Consider the following 15,929-nt stretch of genomic DNA (forward strand, 5'->3'; position numbering starts at 1 on the left):
CGATACTTATATAATAGTGTTATTATTATTATTAATATTAATAATAATAATAATAATCTGCTATAATATTAGTTAACTCTTAGCCTAATACGCGAACCCGTATACCGCTAGGATAATATATAGACCCTCGAGATAATATATATCGCGATAAATAAGCCTATAAGATAGGTCTATGCCCTATATATAGATAGGGTGGGACGACTTATTATAATAGCGACGGAGTTAGTAATATAGATAGGTAATTAAGAAAGGGTAAAGGGGGAAAAAATAATAAGATAAGTCGGGTAGATAGAAGGTTCCTATATATTAAGTGGTCGTATAACCTAAAGTAGGCTCTCTTTATTTTACTCTTTCCCTTTCTACCTAGATTCTACTACGTGTTATAAGGCCTTCTATGATACGGTTATTTAGTTAATAAAGGGCGCGTCTAAGGCATTATTATAGTACACGCGCGTGCGCGCCTATAGGTGGGCTTTGTATTTATCGATATCTAGGTAGACGTTATGACTATCCTAAAACAAGTAAAAGAGGTCGATTACGGACCGGGAGAGTCTCTTTTACTATTAAGCTACGGCTCCTTTATAGTAACTATAGGTCGGCCTGATAGTAGTGGTAGTAGGTAAAGGGGAATTATAGAGGGCGCGCTTAAGGAGGATAGGCGCCTATAGATTCTATTTACTATTTCTAATTCCCTTTACCGCTGCCTAAGGGTTACCCGAAGGGATAAGCCCTAGGCTTAATTAAGTGCCTTTATCGTTAAGGTACTAGTTTAGGTAAGTTAGGCTTTATCCCGGTATAGACGCAGGGGAGTGTGTGGATAAAGGGGGTCGTAGAGAGTTATGCTTTGTCTAAAGATAACTATGAGCCCCGTTATTTATAAAGAACTATGGCTATACTATACGAGGCCTAGGGGGTTACTTAAAGGTTTAGGTTACTTAGAGGAGGGGGTTACTAGAGGACCAGTGGTCTCGGTGGGTTAGGTCTAAGCGGGCTAAGCCTACGATGGACACCGGCTCCCGTGGATATGAGCCACGGAAGGGGGGCGTGATATCAGGGGCATTCTAGTTAAGGGGCGATAAGAGATATTAAGGAACGTGTGGACGGAACCCGCCCCTAGGAGGACCCTAGGCTGGCACGTAAACGGGTTTATTTAAATTAGTAAGAGTCTGTTCGAGACTTGGGGCCTTAGGCTCGGCTGCCTACTAGGAGGATAGCCAGGGGACCTTAAAGTAGACGTTTTCCTGTTAAGTCCTAGAAGGGAGGGCTTAACGAATAATCTTATAATTATTCCCCCCCCCTAAGGTTAGCTTCGTGACCTATTCTTATTATAGTCTTAACGACTCTCTTTACTCCTTACACAAAAACCTATAATAAGTCGCCGCCTTCTATAAGATCCGTATAGCTCCGGGGTATAAGAGTAAGACGGCCTTTAGAACACGCTTCGGTCTCTTTAAGTGGCTAGTATATCCCTTCGGACTAAGCGGTATACCCGCTACCTTTTAACGCTATATTAACTAGACCTTATAGGAGTTCCTTAATAACTTTATTACGGCTTATATCGACGATATCCTGATTTACTCGAGTAGATCTTATAAGGACCACGAGGCGAAGGTCCGGCTAGTACTATATAGGCTTATAGACGCCGGCCTAAATCTAGACCCGGCTAAGTGCGAGTTTAGCGTAATAATAGTAAAATACCTAGGCTTTATCGTTATAGTAGGTAAAGGAGTATCCTATAACCCTAAGAAACTAAAGGCTATCCGTGACTAGGTATAAGCGGCTAGTCACGAGTTATTTATAGAGTAAGGCCGAATAATTAAATTATCTAAAGCTAAGGAGAAAAGAAGGAAAGGGGAAAACTCTATAGGTGCCTGCGACCTAAATATAATATCGCGGCGACCCACTAAGAGTATACTATAATTAGTCGGAAGATCCGGTGCTCTACCGGATTATCTCCACGGGGTCAGCCCGTAACACTAGGAGGCCCTTACCTCCGTGAAGGGAGTACGAAGCTTCTTAGGATTCGCGAACTATTACCGGATATTTATCTACGACTTCGTAAGTATCACGGCCCCCCTTATAGTATTAATAAAAAAGGACCGGCTTTTTAGGTGGGGGGCTAAAGAAGACGCTATCTTTAAGGAACTAAAACGACTCTTTTAGATAGAGCCCGTCTTATAGTTATAGAACCCGGACCGTAAGACTATATTAGAAATAGACTACTTAGGCTATACGCTAGGTAGTATCCTATCCTAGGTAGATAAGCTAGGATATTATTATATAGTTATATATTACTTATATAAGCTTACCCCGGCAGAGTATAACTATTCTATCCACGATAAGGAGATACTAGTAATTATAAGCTATATACTTACCTAGAAAGCAGAATTAATTAGCTATAAGTAATTTATAATACTATCGGACTATAAGGCCCTTAAGTACTTTATAACTAAACGGTCCCTTACCGAAAGGCAAAGCCGCTAGGCTAGCGAACTAGCCTAGTTTAACTTTATACTAGATATTATAGGTTTATATAAGGAGTAAAGAGAGTCGTCAAGACTATAATAAGGATAGGTCACGAAGCTAACCTTAGGGGGGGGAATAATTATAAGATTATTCGTTAAGCCCTTCTAACTTAGGACTTAACGGGAAACACCCTACTTAAGGGCCAGTGACTATCCTCCCTAGGACTAGTATATAATAACCTAAGGCTCTAAGATAACAGGTCTTAGGCTAGCTTAATAGTCCTAAAATATAACTCGGTCCTAAATATCTCCTAGGGTTAACCTTAGGCCGGTTCCGGGTTCCTAACGCATTCCTCACCGCCTCTAAATCCTATCCGACCCCCTCGAATAGAATATCCCTAATATTACGCCCCTCCTTCTAAGGCTCCTATCCACGGGAGCTAGTAACCGTTACTAGTCCGGACCCGTCTATTAATCTATCCCGACCTAGGGACGGATAGGCCGGCCTAAACCCTACCTATTAGGGCTACTAACTCCCTCCTTATCTATCCGAGCTAAACTAAATATCCCTGTTATCCTAGCCTAACCTTTCTCTAATTAATCCCGTCCTCCTCGTATAGTATAACCATAATCCTTATAAACCAGGAGACCCTATTATCTTTAGATAAAGCATAACTCTCCTAGGTACCCTTATTTATCACCACCACTACGACTATACCCTAATAAAGCCCTAAGCGCTCTAGCCGGGGCCCCTCCGATAAAGGGCTTTAGTCTAAATAAACTATAATTTTAAAGGCAGGTATTATATCGGTAAATAATAGCATTTATAAGCAGTAATCTATAGTCCTTATTACTTTAGTAATCCTCTAGGACTCCTTTTATCTACTCTTTTTATACTATTATTATTATTAAGGCGGCCTAAGATATATATATAAAGGGCCTATCCTAAATAAAGCCTATCACGATATAGTCCTAAATAATAAAGAACTTGCCCTATTTCCTTTATCGCCCTCTCGCGGCTTATCTAGCTTAAGGCCGGGTAATAATAAGGCGTGATATCTATTATAAATATTAATAATAATAAAGCCCCTTTATAGACGCGTATTCTATAATAATACCCTAGACGCGCCCTTTATTAACTAAATAACCGTATTATAGAAACCCGTAATAGGTAATCGTATCTAAGTAAAAGGGGAAGGAGTAATATAAATAGGGCCTATATTAGGTTATACGCCTATACTAACATAGGACTTTTCCGTTTACCTAACTTATCTTATTATTTTTCCTTTTCCTTACTTATTCTTATTTACCTATCTATAATAATAATAACGCTATTACTATTAATAGTAAGTTATCCGCCCCTATCTATATTAAGGGTATTAACTTATCCTATCGACTTCTTATTAGGGTACGTATTATCTTTATATAGTTCCGTGTATCGTATATAGGAACGCGGGCGGCTTAGGGTCCGGCTAATATTATAGCAGATTATTATTATTATTACTACTACTATTATTATTATTATTATATAAGTATTATATCCCCCTTCGCGTAGACTATAGGCTAACTTATAGTATTAGAGTAGACCACTATTATATAATAGCGCCCCCTGCTTTAGCTAATAAGCATAAAAAGTCCGGCGCGGCTAGTAAATCTAAGAAGTCCGGTAAGGCCGGTATAAAGTCCACTAAGGTGGCACCTAAGGTTATCGATAAGGGGATAACTAAGACTACTAGGAAGAAGGCACGGCGGGCCGCTAAGAAGGCTTAGGCTAAGGCTAAGGCCGCGGCTATAACGGCTACTCTTAAGTAGTAGTAGTAGTAATAGTAGTAATAGTAGTCTAACTCTTTATCGGACTTATTATCGGATTCGTCTTCGGATTTATCGTTTTTTTCCTCCTCGGGGGATAAAGCTATTAAATAGCTAGGTATAGCGGCTACTCTAGCTAAGTAAGCTATACCGGTTAGGACCGTTAAAAAGCCGGCTATTACGGCTACTCCGGTCACTAAGTCGACTAGCCCTCTCCCTTTAAGGCGTAATAACTCACCGTAGGGTGCTCTTAAGCCCCTCGGTAACCTAAAGGGCGTCCTCGACTATACTAGTTAGGACGTTATTATAAGCGGTAATACCGATAAAGCCACCCTCTTTAATAATAAGGAAGCTAACTCCGATAAATTATCGTTATTAGAGTTCGCTTTATCTATAAACGGGTTTAGCGATAGACCCTTAGACTTTAGCGACGGCGATAGCGTCGAGATACCGGTACGTCCCGTTATCTTAGTTAGGTTAGGCCTAGGGCTTCGTGCTCCTTATAGGCGGTACGCCCGCGTATTAGGTTTCCTAGTATTACGTAGCGATAACGCCACCGGTCCTATTATTATATAGCCCTACCGCGGTAATAAGGTATCCGATAAATACCACTACTATTATAATAATAATAGCTACGACTATAAGTTAGTACGTTTATATAGCTATAGTCCCCTTTACTTTAACCGCTCCCGAGGTTACTAACTAAATATATAGCTTTTATTATAGGCGGAGAGGGTAGCTAAGAAGCTATAAAAGATATTAATAGCGGCCGTATAGGGCGGCGGTGGTCTAAACAACTAGGCGTTTATAAGTTAGCCCGATATCTTTATAAAAAGCACCGCTAATATATATAAGCGCCGGGCCTTCCGGGTCTAAATTAAGTTACGCCGGGCCCTTAAGGCTATAAAAAAATACGCCCGCGATAATAAGGGGTTTAACCCCCTAAAGCGTTATCGCTAGGAGGAGGAGAAGGAGGCAGAGAAAAAGCGCCGCGATACTCCTATTAATATAAAGCGCCACCTAGCCACTATTACCCGCCGTCTAGGCTAGTTAATTAAATAAAATTCGAAGTTAGCCGGTCTTCGTAAAAAAACCGGCTATAAAAATTAAATAAGGACTGCTTACGGTTATTATTAGGCTCGGACTAAGGGGAGTTAGGGGTAGGGGGGGGGGGGCGTTAGCGTTTAGTTTTTTTTTTTTAATTTTTCTTTTTTCTATTTTTTTTTTTCCTTTTTATTTTTCTTCCCCGGCCTAAATAAAAAAAGACCCTATAGGGTACCGATAACACTATTAATTAGCTTCCCTTTTCTAATTATAATACTCCTCGATAAGCGTATCGGGGAGGTATCTTTATAGTTCCTAAGTGTTATATTTATACTTATACCCGGCCTACTTAATAAGGTATTCGCGCCTATTACTATTATAGCGATAAGCCAGGACTTCCTCTACCTTATATTTATCCGACTCTTATAGTTCGACCTTAATATCTACGGGTATAGGCGACCTGCTATCCCGAGACTTTTATAGTTTAAGGAGCGAGATCAGGAAAACGTTATAAATCTTTATTAACTCCGGGAGCTATAGCTTATAGGCGAGCCTATACTAACTTATTATAGAGGTAATCTTATAGGGGCTAAGGAACTTATCTAATAGTTTCTTATTAGGGCGATATTACTTAATATTCTTTAAAGATAGTAGTATATAGTCGCTAATCTTAAAGCGCTAGGCTACCCGGCTAGCGTTATAGTATCGTTTATAAGTAGTTTAGGCTTTCCTAATAAGGACCTCTATAGCCCTACGATTTAATATAAGGTGCTTTACCCTTTACTCGGCTATAGCGGTATAAACCTTACCCGACTTATATATCTATATATTATATAGTCCGTATAGGTTAAAACCTATTAGCGTAATAAAAGGGGTTTACCGGATAGCTAAATACTATACGGTGTTATAGGTAAACTAGGCTAAGGGTAGCTAGTTAAGCTAATCGTCCTATTATAAGGTATCGAATACCCGTAGAAAGTGCTTTAAGTTCTGGTTCTATCGTTCCGTCTAGCTATCCGTCTAGGGGTAGAACGCGGTTAATAACCGCCGCTTAACGCTTAGGAGGCTATATAGGGTAGTCTAGAACTTACTAATAAATAGGGACCCTTAGTCTAAAACGATACTATTAAGTAGGCCGTAAATACTAAAAATATACACCTATAGAATATTAATAAGACCCTTAGCTATTAAAGAGCTATTATAGGGGATATAGATCGCGTACTTAGTATATTAACACACCACGACCAGGATAGAATCCCTTTTCTTTCCTTATAAGGTTATAGGGGGGAGGCCTATTATAAAGTCTATTAAGATCTCTTAGAACGGCTATTCGGGTATAAGCAGAGGTGCTAGGTACCTAAAAGGCTTATACTAGCGCGGCTTAGTCCTTTAATAGATACTACACGTAGGTATAAACTTCTTAATATCTCGTAAAAGGTATTCCTAGTAATAAGACTCGGAAATCCTCTTAATCGTCTAACCTAACCTATAGTGGCCCGTAATAGGCGCGTTATAAAATACCTAGAGGACCTTATCGCGTAAACCTAACTAGTTTAGTATAAAGAGACGGTCCTTAAAGTAAACCGTACCCTAACCGTTATAGGACTATAGGTCCGCTAAGTTATCTTTTAATACTAAGGAGATATAAAAGGGATTATCCTTTTAGGTAAAGATAATCTTATCCTTTAGGCTAAATAGACCTAAGGGCTTAGGTATACCTTAGGCCCTTATAAGGCTAATAACGAACTTCTTAGTGAATCCCTTAACGGGTTTCTGCCGCTCCGCTTCGAGATCTACCTAATCTATAGCGAGCTACGGCTTTTATAAAAGCCTATCTATAGGGTTCTAAACGCCTAGGTAGTAACGGATCTTAAAATTAAAGCTTACTAGCTCCTTTAGCTAATAGGCGTGTTAAGGTTTAATTTAAGGCTTATTTAGTAGATACCGGAGGTTTAAGTGGTTAGTTAGCACCTTTACTAGGGTCTAACTATACGCTAAATAGTGGCGCTATTACCGGAACGCTTTAACGATCACTATTAACTTAGTGTCTAGTATCGGATAGTTTAGTTTAGGTCCCCTTAGCTTCCTAGATAGGAACGCCACGGGTCGCTAGGTTCGGTCCTTATATTAGCTAATTATAGCGCCTAGTATAAAGTTAGACGCGTCGGGTTCTACACGAATAGGTAAGGCTAGGTTAAAATACTATAGCACGGGTACTAACTAGAATAATAATCGTAACTTTTTAAAAGCGGCCCTCTCTATATCCCCTAACTAGAACGTACCTAGTCTACCCCCTAACCTTAATAGGTCCGTAAAAGGGGTAGCGACCTTAGAGTAGCCTTCGATAAAACGTTAGTAGAAACCAGTAAAACCCAGGAAGACCTAAATCTTCTTAACGGAAATAGGTTCTTCCTAATCCTTAATAGCCTTAACCCTCTTTAGGTCTATAAAGACCCTATTAAGGCTATATATAAAGCCTAAGAACTCGACCTTTTATATCTTAAACACGTACTTCTAAGGGTTTACGAATAGGGACTACTCCCTTAGGCGTATAAGAATCTCCTTAACGTGTACGCGGTGGGTATTAAGGTCCTTATTATATATTAGGATATTATTTAGATATATAATATAGATAATATCGATAAGACCCTTTAAGGCTTTATTAATATAACGCTAGAAGCTAGCGGGGGTATTATATAGACTAAAGGGCATCACTAAGTACTTAAAGTATCTATACTTAGTTCTAAAAGCCGTCTTCTACTTATCCCCTTCTCGAATTCTTAAGCGATAGTAGGTATCCTTAAGATCTAACTTAGTATAGACCGTAAAGGACATAAGGCGGTTAAGGATCTTATATATTAGGGGGAGCGGGGTATAGTCCTTACGGGTAACCTTATTAAGACCTTAATAGTCTATATATAGGCGTAGCTATCCACCCTTTTTTAGTATAAATAAAATCGGGGCGCCTATAAAGCTTATCGATAATCGAATCTACCCTTTAGCTATAGCCTCCTTAATATATTCTTATAGGATAGCTAGTTCTTACTCGGCTAGGGGGTAGATAGGGCCGAATAGGGGTAACTTACCTTCCTTTATCTCGATAACGTGATTCTAATACTAGTAGGCGGGTAGACGGCCGGCCTCTATAATATCGAAAATATCTAAAAACTCTTAATAATACTCGGGGATAATATTCCCTAACTCGTCCCCGTCTAGCGACTCTTAATACGGCCCGGGATTAAGATATTCCAGGATCCCTTTATCTAGTCGGGTCGGGTTAGGGGGTATAGGGGGTATAGGTTATAACGGGTCTAATTAGATAATAAGGATTAAGGGACTATTAGGTAACGTATCCTCTTTTTCCTTGGTAGCGTTCTATTTCGTGCTAATAACTTGGCCGATACGGGGGGCACCGGACTTTATAAGGCGGATAATAAGCTATATATACTCCTTTGCCTTCTTTAACTCTCTTCGACCCGGGACGCCTTAAAGGTCCTCTTACTAGAGTCGATATATCTATTCGCTAGACCGGAAGGAGGTAACGGGGTTATATTCTACTAACCAGGGTATACTAAGGATAACTTAGGACCTATTAGGGTCTATATCTAATACCTCGAACTTAATCGGATATATCCGGGTCCGGTCCTAACTATCCGTAACCTTAATATACGTCTTAAAGGTCCCGATAAACTATACGTTAACCCTAAGGATAACCTATCTAAATCGCTTTAGTAGTCCTAGGGGACTATAGGCGGGAGGCAGGGCCTTTTAATCGATTAGGTTAACCTCGGCACCTTTATTAAGCTTAGCGCTCCGGCGGCCTTATCCGCCGCTTAGCCGTATCTTTAACTTCGCCTTAATCGCGCCCTTACTAATAAAGAATAGCTAAGACGGCGGCCCTTCCTAGGCCTAAGCCTATCTAATAACAGGGTGCCTTATATTAACTAGCAGGTTATTCGGGTTCTAACTAATAGAGTATCCTAATAACTAACCTAACTTAGGGAGTTCCTTCGGGTATTCGTTCCGGTAATACCCCTTTTTATTATAGCTAAAATATATAACGCCGGGGTAGTGGCGCCTCTTAGGAGGCCCGGGGGCTTTTATATCGTCTACTTCGATTAATTCTACGAAACCTTAGGGAGGTATAAAGGGCCGAATAGTTATAGTGCGGGCCCTATTAGGGGCCCTATTTCGCCTACGCTTCTTACCGCGGGGCTACTATAAAGGGGTGGATCGGAGACCCAGTGCTATATCGTTAGGACGTCACATGACGTTATAAGACGCACGCTTTTTTATTTATCTTATATATTATATATACATAGCGACGCCACCCAGACACAGAGGATGCTTATTATCCTATATAATTATTATCCTTTTAACCCTAAGTTTTGCCACGTTTATTATATTCACTTCGTTTAAGCTACGTTACCCTAATTAGAGCAGCACACACCTCTAGGAACTTCTTTTAAAGGTCTCCTTATTATATATATTATTTTGGTTATATACACTTTATAGTCTTAAGCACTCCTATTATCGAAGACTTATCCGAGATTATACTGCCTAAGCCATTCTGCATAGTAACGGCTTCGCCTTTCTTCACTACCTTAGGCGATTATTCCGGGGTATCTTTTCTTTATTCTTATATAAAAAAGTAATCTCTGCTTATCGGGCTATAATACCTAACACCTTATTATCGGTAAGGATACCGGCGGCTATGATTTAGTTACGTAACGGCTTATTAAGCTTTATTAAGATTAACTATATACGCTATTTATCGGGGAAGGGTAAGGATACCTTATTAAATAATAAGTCTAGCCTATTAATAAACTTAGCGTAGGTCTAATTAGGTTTCTATATAGTCTAGTCTAAGAATAGCTTCTTAGTTATAAATATCTTATGGGTTTTATTATTAACTAACTACTCGGTTAGGAAGGTCTTAAGGTCCTTCTAGGTAACACCTTTAGTCTTCCTATAAACGCGCCTATAATAGGCACGCTATCGGGATTTTATAATCTTCGGTAGCAGGGTAAAGGCAAAATAGATCTTCTTTGCCTTAAACGGCTTAACCTCGTCGAGTATAAAACACTCCTCGATTTCTTTAATAAATATCTAAAACTAGTTATAAGACTGCCCGTCCTATTCGGGGAGCTTATATAGGACCTTATACTAGCTTTTACGGGAGTCCCTTTAAGGGGTATATTTAAAGGTATCGGGGTCCTTCCCCTATTAAAGGGTAAGGAGACGCTTCTCCTTCTTTTCGCGCGCTCGGCGGTTCTTATAGTGCTTAATCAGGAAGTCGAGTTCCGCCGATAATAGAGTACCGGGGGGGCGGCCCTTAAGGTCTTTAATATCGAATTAGGGTCCTATACGGATAACTTAGGGGGTCCCTTAGTCGAGTAGTAGTCCTATTATAGGATCACGAGCGCCTAGGTTAGCTTATCCGCGAATCTCGAATTCGGGGTTATTATCTTTATCCTCTAACTCGGGTATAAGGGATTACTCGCGATTAACGCCTAATAGCCCGGCTTTAGCTCTTTCGGTAGCAGGGGAAGTATCCCGGGTACGAATAGGGGCGGTACGCTTAGGGGGTATCTTAGGTACTAGTTAGGGGTAATAATAGGATTTAAAAAAATAACTAGTTTTTTAAACTCTCGATAATCGTTATACCCGTAAACGGTTAAAACGAATAAAATATTATAGGTTTATATAAAGAGTAAAAAGAGTCGTTAAGACTATAATAAGGATAGGTTATAAAGCTAACCTTAGGGGGGGGAATAATTATAAGATTATTCGTTAAGCCCTTCTAACTTAGGACTTAATAGGAAACACCCTACTTAAAGGCTAGTAACTATCCTCCCTAGGATTAGTATATAATAACCTAAGGCTCTAAGATAATAGGTCTTAGGCTAGCTTAATAGTCCTAAAATATAACTCGGTCCTAAATATCTCCTAGGGTTAACCTTAGGCCGGTTCCGGGTTCCTAACGCATTCCTCACCGCCTCTAAGTCCTATCCGACCCCCTCGAATAGAATATCCCTAATATTAGTATTTCCGTGTTAGGCGTCTTATAGAATAGATTAGTAGTTATTCTGGATAGTTAATAGGATAACGAGTTCGCTAGGAGCATAGGCGTCCTTAAGAGCTTTAAGTAGCTAGCGAATAGTATAGCGACCTTCGCGGACTATAGATATAAGCGGCTCTGCCTATATTACCGAGATAGCTTTAGAGATAGCTATCTCGAAGCCGGCGGCGTTAATAGTCTTCCGGATTAGAGATAGAATCGTTTCGAGCTTCCTAATAAGGGGTTAGTATTCCTTTCTCTTTAAATCCGAGGACTATAGCGCCCTAAGCAGAGCTGCTTTAACCTTATTATCGGATAGTAGCGTGACGGTCTTGCCGCTATGGACTATAAGGCGTTCGCGTATCTAGTACTCGGAAATAGGGTTAAGGTCTAGTAGGATATCGGTGGACTAATTAGGCTTATCCGGATCGATTATATACTATATTTTTAGTATATAAGCCGCGCCTCTAACCGTAGAGTACTAGTCGATCTAATAGTTCGAGTATATAAGCTTAGGTATATCCGAAGCGTTAACCGCGTAGTCGATCTCCAGGGTATAGGCTATAATGCTTAAAAGAGGAAAAGTAAGCGAGGTGCAGGTATAGGGGAATAGGTAATATATAATAGAAGTGGATAGGGGATAAAATAGATATAGAAAAGAGATAAAGGAATTATAACTCGGAACGGTCTTTATAAGCAGTGGAAGTTACTAGTATACTACTACTACCCGGGCTTATAACTATAACGTGAAGCTATAATTAACCGAACCGAGCTATAAAGATATAATAGATTGTCTTAATTCCACACCTTAGGCTTATAGAAGGCTAAGCTATATATAGGCTATGCCTCGGCTATCTTTAACTAATAGGAATCCCCGACTAGTAGGCTGTTTTTATCCACACGCCGCGCCTGCTCTAGTGCCTAATAGCCCAAGAGCTCGGAGACTAAATACCGAGCTAAGTAGCCGTATCGGTACAACTGTATTTACATAACCCATTTAGTCATGTGACAGTACTTGTTGTTGTTGTTGTACTTGTCCACGCGCTCTATCTAACTACCGACGTATTCCTGGCGTGGAAATCTCCCCGGAGCTGGTTGGATGCCATGGTCGCATTAACTCATCTTCTTAATAAGAGCGACACGCGCATACATCGAACAACAACAACAAGATACGTAGGCATGACGGGCGAACTATTCATCATTCCAAATCGGACAGGTCTTAGAACGTCAGAGGTCCAAGATTTTCTGTCACCTCTATCATAAGAGGATCTGTATGGATTCTGGCTTCTATCCCTGGGCGGCCACTTTATGCAGGCATATCGAAGTACAGAGTACCCGCCTATCCCTAGCGGTGCGTATCGACTTTCCTAGGCCAACAATGCCGTAATCATTGCCATAATTAGCCAGGCAAGTTATGCATGGACGGTGACGCAGATTACCTGCTCGAATAAGTACATGTACATCCGGCACTGAGGTTACAGGTTCTGGACCAGACTCGTCATGGTTAGGTCGGCATGCACGGAATTATCGAACACAGAGATCTCCCAAGGTATTCCATCGTATTGGCCAATTGGATTTCAAAACGAAGGTCCCCCCCACTATACGGCTTTCTCGTACCAGTACGAGGTACAAGTACGTACGGTACTGACGATTGTTCCTTCTCTCCCCCAACACAAAACCTCGCTCCCTTCCCTGCGTGCCTTGAAACCTGCCCTCACAAGCCTGACAACCTGGTTGCTTCCAGGTACTTCACCTCACCCTCAGCCGCTCGTAGCATTTTCCTTTCTTACTACTCTCTTTTTTACTTCCTCTTTTATATATATTTCGTTTTGTTATTTTCGCAACCTTGTACAGTTGCCCAAGTTCTCTCCCGTCAGCCAGACCACCCGCGTTTTCTTCTGCGTCCATCCGACCTCCTATGCGCTGAATCGCGCACACCACCATCAGAATACGTCGTGGGCGTTTGATCCCGCCCAATCTCCCCCTCATCCTCCCCTAGCTGTTGCCTACCATGGATCCTCCGCAAACGAACGCGACGACGCCAGCGACTGCTGCGCCAACGGCTGCCGACCCTGCGCCTGCCTCTACAGCTAATACGAATGATACTGCTGCTCCTCCGCTTCCCACCACTGCCGCTGCATCTACTACTGCAACTCCCAACATCCCCGGCCCATCTCCTACTGTTGCTTCTTCATCCAACAGCACGCAGCCGGCTGCCACGGCGGCGACGGCGACGGCGACAACTGCCCCTCCTGCGCCCATCCCCACGCCCACGCAAACAACACCTGCTGGTGCAGCTACTCCTGCGCAAACACCTCAACGCCAAAGACCCGCGCCGAAGCCGCGCGACAAGTTCTATTTCCAGTCGCTCGGCCCCTCCCTCACCTTCACTGCCAAAGAGGTACGTCGTCGCTTAACCTCCTCCCCAACCAGCCCCACCTCTCCCTTTCGAAAAGTTCTGAATTCGAGAGATTTCTCCGCTCTCGAGCGTGGCCGTCATGGACCGTCTACCGCACGAGTGCGACGTCTTTACGCCCATGTTGATATCATCGCAGGCCCGTGTTCTTATGGTCGGGGCCGGCGGCATTGGATGCGAACTTCTCAAGAACCTCGTCCTCACCGGTTTCGGCGAAATTCAAGTGGTAGATCTCGATACCATCGATCTCAGCAACCTCAACCGCCAGTTCCTCTTTCGGCATGAGCATATCAAAAAGTCAAAGGCGTTGGTCGCCAAGGAGATGGCCCAGGCGTTCAACCCGCGAGTCAAGATTGTTGCACACCATGCCAACATCAAGGACCCCCAATTCAACGTTGGCTGGTTCCGCGGTTTCACCCTCGTCTTCAATGCGCTCGACAACCTCGAGGCGAGGAGACACGTCAACCGGATGTGCCTGGCAGCCGACGTTCCTCTCGTCGAGAGCGGTACCACGGGCTTCAACGGAAACGTTCAAGTCATCAAAAAGGGTGTGACGGCCTGCTATGATTGCACCGAAAAGCCGGTGCCCAAGTCGTTCCCCGTCTGCACCATTCGGAGCACCCCGAGCCAACCCATACACTGCATCGTCTGGGGCAAGAGCTACCTGCTGAGCGAAGTCTTCGGCGCCAGCGAGGACGATGCCGCCTTGGACCATACCGAGGACGCGGATAATGCAGAGGAGATAGCCGAGCTCAAAAAAGAAGCTGCCGCTCTACGGGAGATTCGGGGTTCCGTCGGCACGGATGCCTTCCCTCAGCTGCTCTTCGACAAAGTGTTCAATAGCGATATCGTCCGGCTGTCGTCTATGGAAGACGTCTGGAAATCGCGCAAGAAGCCCGAGCCGCTCGACTACAAGACGCTGCTGGCGCGGTCCTCCACCGCCTTGGCCTCGAAGGAGCAGATCTTGCGCGATGACCAGCGATCTTGGACTCTCGAGGAGAACCTCGCCGTCTTCGTCGACAGCCTGGACCGACTCAGCAAGCGCATGCTCGATCTGAAGAAGGCCCACGAGGGTGCCTCGGGTCCCGAGCCCGTCATCGAGTTCGATAAAGATGACGCGGATACCCTGGACTTTGTGGCCGCCGCTGCCAATATTCGATCCATCGTATTCGGCATCGAGCCCAAGTCACGTTTCGATATCAAGGAAATGGCCGGTAACATCATCCCGGCCATCGCTACCACCAACGCCATTGTGGCTGGTCTCGCCGTGATTCAGGCCTTCAAGGTCCTGAGGGGAGACTTTCAACAGACCAAGGAGGTAGGTACTACTTTCGCTCACTTTGCGCCACTCTATACACAGACGGCATTCGTATCTAACGAAATTCTCTTCCTAGTTGTTCTTGGCCCCAAGCAACCTCAACCGCCTCATTGGGTATACCCGATACAGTCCGCCCAACCCGGAGTGCCCTGTCTGCAGTGTCTATCAGACTAGTGTTTTCGTGGACCTGTCTAAAGCCACTCTGAAGGACCTCGTCGAAGACTTTGTGAGGTTGCAACTCGGCTATGGAGACAAGGAATTCGCCGTCAACAACGAACTAGGGCCCCTCTACGATCCCGAGGAGACGGAGAACTTGCCCAAGAAGCTCAGCGAGCTTGGAATCAAGGGAGACACATACCTGACGGTGATTGACGAGGATGACGAAGAGCCATTTGTCAATGTCGTCATCAACATCGAGGAGGCGTATGTTCACTTTATCCCATCTTTTTTTTTTTTTTTTTTCGAATCATCTTCTATTGCGGCATCTTGCTAACGTTGAGAATTAGGTTGGACCCGGCGCAAGATAGGCCTATCAAGGCGGTTACTGCGGATCAAAAGCCGGAGATTCCTCGGAAGCCGAAGAAGGCGCAGCCAGTTGTTGCCAATGGCACAGCGGCTCAGTCAAACGGGAAGCGTCGTCTGGAGCCAGATGCCGAGGAGCCCAGCGGCAAACGCGCGAGGTCAGATAGCACGGCCGAAGAGCCTCAGGCCAAAAAGGCAAAGACAGCCCCGTCGGCCGGCGGGGATAGCGTCATCATGATCGACGACGACGAACCCACCAAGGGGGGCGTCGTTGTTCTCGACTGAAAGTTGATA

General features: G+C 43.2%; 1 protein-coding gene across 1 annotated transcript; it reads left to right on the forward strand.

Moving 5' to 3' along the window:
* Positions 1-13,069: 13,069 nt before the first annotated feature.
* ACRALDRAFT_1091375 (uncharacterized protein) lies at positions 13,070-15,920 on the forward strand (the record flags this gene model as incomplete). Its single annotated transcript, XM_071019564.1, has 4 exons — positions 13,070-13,780; positions 13,935-15,113; positions 15,190-15,536; positions 15,614-15,920. The coding sequence occupies exons 1-4, from the start codon at positions 13,391-13,393 to the stop codon at positions 15,918-15,920; spliced, it is 2,223 nt and encodes a 740-aa protein (XP_070878767.1). The 5' UTR covers positions 13,070-13,390.
* Positions 15,921-15,929: the final 9 nt, after the last annotated feature.

This window comes from Sodiomyces alcalophilus (genome assembly GCF_042370955.1).
Source record: "Sodiomyces alcalophilus JCM 7366 unplaced genomic scaffold ACRALscaffold_1, whole genome shotgun sequence".
Taxonomy (NCBI): Eukaryota; Fungi; Ascomycota; class Sordariomycetes; order Glomerellales; family Plectosphaerellaceae; genus Sodiomyces; species Sodiomyces alcalophilus.